The sequence below is a fragment of the Vespa velutina genome, chromosome 12, assembly GCF_912470025.1.
Source record: "Vespa velutina chromosome 12, iVesVel2.1, whole genome shotgun sequence".
NCBI lineage: Eukaryota > Metazoa > Arthropoda > Insecta > Hymenoptera > Vespidae > Vespa > Vespa velutina.
This window is the reverse complement of record NC_062199.1, coordinates 1,309,165-1,316,664: the sequence shown is the minus strand read 5'-3', so window position 1 is coordinate 1,316,664 and position 7,500 is coordinate 1,309,165. Positions and strand designations below refer to the sequence as shown.

Sequence of the window (7,500 nt, the reverse complement as noted above, 5' to 3'; positions counted from 1 at the left end):
TAAACAATTTGTTATAAACAATTTGTTATAAACAAATTCTTACGAGCTAAATTCTAACTTTTTTTTTTCCAAGAAATAAAAAAATTCAGGTTGTGACTAATATATAAATTTACATAAATTATTAAATAATTAATAAACAAATTACGTTTTTTCCAATAAAATAAATTTTGTCTCACTTAATAGCTACTTCTTTCAATTACATGCGAATATTTTCGGAAATAAAAGTTGTATAGCAATCAAAAACATATGATTCTCTTTAGAAATAACAAAGTTGACCTTCATAAAAATTATAACTATTAAATTATGGCTTCCATAATAACGTATGTCTTTTGTTAAAAATTTCTAAAAAGAAAAAAAAAACAGGAAAAGAACGAAGATAACTCAGTTGTAATCCCATTTGATCTAAGTTATAATCCCACCCTATATATATATGCATATACATTTATGCATGTATATATGTATATATATGCATATATATTTATGAAGGTATATATGTACATATATACATATATATTATCGTGTATATTATATATATATATAGATATATATGTATATGTACTTTTTGATTCAAATATATTCTCTATCTTCAATATCTACTTTTATATAAGTCGTGGCCGGCTTAGGCCAGCTATTTAGACTAGACGACTCTACTTTATAATTAGAAATTAATTAGAAGTATAATAATCGATCATTATCAGTCGACAAAATTAGTCGAAAGATACGATCGCTAATTCAAAATTCCTTTGTCATGGAGTTTGCTCTCGGAACAACAAAAAAATGAGATTTATTTATTTATTTATTTATTTATATATATATATATTTTTTTTTGTCAATTTCTCCTTCCTTCTCCCTTCTTCTTGTTTTTCTTTCTTCTTTTTTTCTTTCTTTTTTTTTTTTTTTAGATCGTTTTTGGTCTATTTGGCGTGTAACTCTTATTGTTTTTTTTTCTTTTTATTTTTTTTTTTTTTTTTAATTTACTTTTTATTTTTCCAATCGAAAATCTTCGTAAATCCCTCCTCTGTCCTCCACCCCCTCCCGCCCTCCTCCCAACTGATTCGATTTATTTTCTTCTTTTCGTTGATTTTCTTTTTTCTTCTTTTTTTGATTTAGTTTTCTTTTTATTGGTTTTTTTTTTTTTTTCTTTTTTTTGTTCTCTTTTAATCTCTTTTAATTTCTCTTCACTTGAGAATTTCTTATGCTACGGCTTTGCTAGAGAGCTATAAATCAGGGGATTAGTGTTAATAACAGGATTCGTTGTTTTGAGCCTGTTTGTGTGAACGATCGCTTAGTATTAGTAGAAAAATAATCGGCGCTCGTAAAATTTAAGAATCTCTATTTGGACTCGAAGAGATTTTCGAGAAGGCGATCGAATTTTATATCATCATTTTTTTTTTTTCTTTCTTCTTTTTAATCACGTTAAACAACACATTAAACGAACGAAAAAGTAAATATATACATACATAAGTATGCTTTTTTTTTTTTAACCATTAAAGCGACTAGGAATAAGCCATAAAATACCCAAGCGTTTTTAAAAAATCAATTAATCTTATTTCGTGACATTCCAAGGATTTCAATTTCTTTTTTCTTTTTTTTTTTTGGTCAGATCTTTAAAAACTACAAGCCTAAGAATTTTTTTTTTACAATCTGAAATAGAATTAGTCCTAGAAATTCCGTAAAAAAGTAATTGATTTTTATAATTTGCTTCAGAACTTTTGGCTTATTCGATCTATATTTAAAAAAAAAATATATATATATATATATGTATATATAAATTTTACGGAGATAGTGAACGAGCGTGACTAGATAATCAGTATTAAATTAATAGACAAATAAATATACAAAAGTTAGAAATAATTTTTTCATCACTTCCGAAGAAAGAAAAAAAAGTAAAAGAAAATAGAAAAAAAGGAAACAAAAAATAAAACAAACGCGCGTCACATTTATGTCTCCGTGAGTAAATAAATAAATGAATAAATAAATAAATAAGTAATAAGAAAAAGACAAAATGAAGTAAAGTAAAAAAAATGAAAAAAAAAAAAAAAAAAAGAGAAGAAAAAGATAAGCGTACGCGTTTCGCACCTTTCTTTTCCTCTCAGGTTTTTCTCGTTCGAGTCTATTAAAATATTCAACAATGCGATCAATTTGATCATACGCCTTAAATATGTATCTCATTAAAATGAATATCCAACAACAAGTTTGGTTGGCTGCTAAGTCTGACGTCTTTCGTGGCGGATCTGCTACATTTTTTCTTTTTCATGTGATTTCTTTTCTTTTCTTTTCTTTTCTTTTCTATTTTCATTTTAATTATCCATTTTTATTTCCTTCTCTCTTTCTTCCTTTTCTTTTTCTTTTTATTTCTTTTGCTTCCTTCGTTGGCCGTCGTGGGCCGTATTTATCATAAGGCCCAAACTATGATTTTCGTTCTTTATCTATGTCCCCATATATTAAAGTAGATATTTAAAATGCTCTTCGAAAATAACAATATCAGAAATAGCTTAATATAATTTTGGCAAAATCAAAAAATACTTTTAGTTATTCATTTGATTATTCTTCTTTCTTTTCTTTTCTTTTTTTTCTTTCTTTCTTTTTTCTTTTTTTTTTCTTTTTTTCTTTTTTTTTTTTTTTTTTTGTAATTTCAAGCCCAAAATTAAAATTTGATGTTACGCCCGGAGTCTTCAAAAATACAAATATTAATTTTTTTTTCTTTTCTTTTCTTTTTTCCTTCTTCCTCCTTCGGTTTACGCTCATCGACACACTGATTTTTCTATTTTTCACAATGTTTCACAAATGCTTATTATATTTATATATTTATATAGATATATATATGTGTGTGTGTGTGTGTGTGTGTGTGTGTGTTTGTGTATACGTTTTGATAACGGATTACAAAGCAAAAGTAAAAGCGAATAATAAACCGCAATTGCAGTTATAATTATATAATATTGTCTCACAATAGAGTGCTACTTAAGTTGTTTTTTTTTTCTTTCTTCCTTTCTTCCTTCCTTCCTTTCTTTCTATCTTTCTTTCTATTTTTTTTTTATTTTATCTTCTACTTTTATTTTATTTTATTTATTTATTTTTTTTTTTCTTTTTTTCATTTACTTTTATTAACGAGAACACTTTTCCTTTTTCTTTTTTTTTCCCATTTTTTTTTTTTTCTTTTATTTTCTTTTTTTCTCAGCCTCTCCAATATTGATTCGGTATTGTTGCTGGTATATCATTTGTTTATACATACATACGTTGCTACGGCTACCCGTTTAAAACGTCCTGTTATCGATATAACGACTTCGTCGTATGGCACAACGAGATAATAATCAGAAAGATAATCAGATGGCTATCGAATGATTTATGATTATCATTAAAATTGAGAGAAAGGAATGGAGGTTAATGGAAAATCGTAATAGGAGTCTACTCGGAAAAAAAAATATATATATATATATATTTTAGGGAGGAAAAAGAAAAAAGAAAATATTCGCGAAAGTATTCCCACAAATTCTCTTTTAACATTGTAACAGAGCACCATTGTTGTCGACAAAAAAAAAAAAAACAAAGAAAACAAAAACAAAAAAAGCACCAAAAAAGTAAACAAGTAAAACAAACAAAATTTGGTATTAGAATTTTTCTCAATCTCTCTCTCTCTCTCTCTCTCTCTCTCCCCTCCTCCCTCCTTCTCGTGATCGCAGTCGACAAAACAGAGAGATCGAGGAGAAGATAATGAAACCAAAAAAAAAGGAAAAATGATGACGGGCCATGGCAAGTCATGGTGAGAGTTTTAAATGGCGGGATAGGATGGGACAGGACGAGGAGGATAAATGAAAAAAAAAAAAAAAAAAAAAAGAAAAAAGATTCTTTTAAAGGAAGGAAATACGAAAAGTTGATCGTAAAAACGATCTTCAGGCTCTTTGATTGAGCGCAGTGGCCGCCGATTGGGCAGACTGTACTACGTCGACATGACGATGATTAATATGGGCCTTTAAATTCCTTTCGTATTTTGAACTAAACGCGCAATGGGGACAACTGAATGATGGTGCCTTACCGCACTCGTACAATATGTGTCTCTTAAGTATATATGCATTTTTATAACTCTTGCCGCATCTCGAACAATTGTGACGACGATCGTGGCCCGACGTTTGTATGCTACCCAATGGACGATTGTTGTTCCTTCCAGAATGTCGTCCAGGACAATGGAGCCTGGCACGTCGCTGCGGGGTCAATGGTGCTGGTACATCCTCACTGCTATTCCTCGAGGATGTTCTACGTGTCCCAACACCCTCACCACTCCAACCAAGACCAGCGAAGAATCCTGAAAAATTTATAAGCAAAGGGTTCGACGAACCGATATTAGCCATCTCGATTAATTAGATTAATTTTCATCACTCCGATCTATGTACGTATGTATATATGTATGTATGTATGTATATATGTATGTATATACGTATGTATGTATGTATGTATGTATGTATGTATGTATGTATGCGTTATATCACGTTTTCTTTTTTTTCTATTTATGTTTTCATCGAATTTTTTTCCTGTTTTTTTTTCTATCTTTTTCTTTTTTTTTTTCTTTTTTCTTCTTTTCTTTCTCCACTCTCCCACATCTTCCTTCTCCTTTGTTTTGTTTTGTTTTATTTTGTTTTGTTTTGTTTTGTTTTGTTTTGTTTTGTTTTGTTTTGCTTTGCTTTGCTTTGCTTTGCTTTGCTTTGCCTGGCTTTGCTTTGCTTTGCTTTGCTTTGCTTTGCTTTGCTTTGCACGATAAAAAAGGGCCGGGCGGGCTGGCGGGCTGGCGGGCTGGCGGGCGGGCGGGCGGGCGGGCTCTCTCTCTTTCAACAACGGCGCGAGCCATGCCAACGAAAAGAAAAGAAAAAAAAAAAAGAAAAGAATTGGAACAAAGAAAAAAAAACACAAGGACAAAAAGAAGATTATAAGAAGAAGAGAGAAAAAAAAAAGTAAAAGAAAAAGAAAAATAAAAGAGAAAAATAAAATTGTATAAAGTAAACATACATAAAAAGGTAGAAAGTCGTCAAGCTTTTAGCAACAACGAGCATGTTATATATTGGGCATGTTCCAAGGTTTGTTGGTTTGGTCGGGCATGTTGATTGTCAAATTGGATGGTCCTTTAAAAAAAAAAAGTAGGGGAGAAATAAAATATATATACATATATATATATATATATATATATATATATATATATATATATACGTATAATACTTTTGGGATTGTGATAATAATTATTTCTCAATCGGACAAAAAAGAAAAACGTGCCTGAAGAAACGAAAAACTCAGGAGACAATTATAAACGACGATTAATCAATCATTCATCATTTCATTGTCTCTCGAGTCCTTATCTCCGATTACGTATATATGTATCTATGATATTTATGTATGTATCTATATATGTATGTATGTATGTATGTATGTATGCACGTATGTATGTACGTATGTACGTATATGTATTTATGTATCTATGTATAATCTACGGTTTCAAGTATTACGGGTTATTATATATGAATTTCTACTTTCTAGGGTGAACTAATTCAAATATATGACACAGCGTTCATTCCTAAAGAAATATAAATTTCTTCTTTCCGATAACACTGATGTTAACTATAACGTACTATAATGTTTCATCATATATACATATATATATATATATATATATATATATATATATATATATATTTCTTTAAAAGTTAACACCTGATAAATCGTAAATTTCTTTGTTCTTCATTAAAGGACACAAAATCAATTGATCCAATGTATGTACGTAAAAAAGTACTTTGAGATGGTCTACAACAGATCACCATAAGTCATCCCTTTCTTTTTTTTTTTTTCGTGTTATTATTATTATTATTTCTTTTTTTGTTTTTCTTTTCTTTTCTTTTCTTTTCTTTTCTTTTTTTTTTTTCTTTCTCTTAGTTAACCAAGAAATCATCACCAACGATGAGGATCTATCCTTCACTCCTTCAAAATGATCTCTGAGCCATTGTGTTCGTCCTCTCGGACCTCCTGAAACTCAAAAGGAACATACGTTATTAAAACGAAACTATTGTTTACAAGGCAATTATAATCCAAGATTATGATTAAAGTTAGGTTCTTCGTTAATTTTATTTTACATTTTATTTTATTTATTTATTTATTTTTTTTTTCTTTTCCCTTTTTTTTTTTTTTTTTTTTTTTTTAAATCATCAATGTCCAATCTCTTGCTTTTCTTTCTGTCAATCCCGATAGAAGAAGTCTAATATCCCTCGATGATTCTTCACGATGATATATACATACACACGCGATTAAAGTCCTTTTAATAGTTGAAATTATCGATGTGGTCCAAGTTGTCCATTGATACGATGATTAATCCGGAACACCGGAACACCTGCGAAAAATTCGTTCGATTAGTATGCGGAAGAAGTGAACAGGAAGTGTTGCCTTTTAATTGACGTATATAATATATTTTTCTTTTCTTCGTAATTTTCTTCTTTTTCTTCTTTTTCTTCTTCTTCTTCTTCTTCTTCTTCTTCTTCTTCTTTATAAAAGGATATCCTCTTGGTAATATCCAAAACTAGGATGAATCCTGTTAATGATACTCCAATGTGCAGGGATTCTCAATCTCAAATATTTCATGTATCCTTTGTTACTATGTATACAATTGGCATACTCCTTGTACAGAGAGACAAGATATAATATATATATATATGTGTGTGTGTGTGTGTGTGTGTGTGTAATAAATTGTACATTCATAAATTACAAAGAGTACGTCCTTGAAAATATTATTAGATTCATATTTCAAGTGCGTAATGGAACAAATCCGCAAACATTTTTTTATTTTCCTTATCTTTTGGTTTTTATGTTATTGCGCTAATGCACACGTTGAGAATCCCTGCACTAAGAAACGCGAGAGATATCTATAATATCTGTTTACGAAAAAGATTAAAAAAAAAAAAAAAAAAGGAATAAAAAAATGTCTTTCTCGAGAAGAAAAAAAAAAAAAAAAAAAAAAAAAAAAAAAAAAAGAAGAAGAAAAAAGAACCAATAGACAAAATCCCAAAGGGAAGAACGTGTTTGTCTTTCTAGGACTTTATTTTGCTCTATAATCGAATACAAGGCTCTCTACAAATTGACAAAAAAAAAAAAAAACAAGAAAAGAATAGAGAATAACGAAGAAGAAATAAAAAAAAAGGAGGAAAACAAGCGCTTTGGAATGTTCGAAAGATCGAAAAACGATATAGGTAATATTTACGTGTACAAATATTTTTTAAGAAAAGGGAAACGAGAAAGGAAGCACAACGATAAAACAAGATGAGAGAGGGACTTATAAAACGAGAATTTTTGTCTCTCTCTCTCTCTCTCTCTCTCTTTCTCTCTTTCTTTCTGTCTCTCTCTCTCTCTCTCTCTCTCTCTCTCTCTCTCACACTCATTCTCTCTCTCTTTCTCTCTCACTAACTCTCACTATCTCTCGGCTTTTTGTATAAAGCAGGTGATATATATATACATATAATATATATATATATA

The 7,500-nt window shown here is 29.4% G+C and overlaps 2 protein-coding genes across 4 annotated transcripts in view; both read right to left on the bottom strand.

The window, feature by feature from the left end:
* The window catches only part of LOC124953496 (zinc finger and BTB domain-containing protein 18.2-like), a 5,266-nt gene extending 787 nt beyond the window's left edge, over positions 1-4,479 (bottom strand). The window contains exon 1 of the mRNA XM_047504996.1: positions 1-4,479. This exon is cut by the window's left edge and continues 787 nt beyond it. Within this exon, the coding sequence (XP_047360952.1) occupies positions 3,891-4,346 (456 nt within the window). The 5' untranslated portion in view covers positions 4,347-4,479 and the 3' untranslated portion in view covers positions 1-3,890.
* The window catches only part of LOC124953495 (longitudinals lacking protein-like), a 237,120-nt gene that overhangs the window by 42,261 nt on the left and 187,359 nt on the right, over positions 1-7,500 (bottom strand). The window lies entirely within an intron of this gene.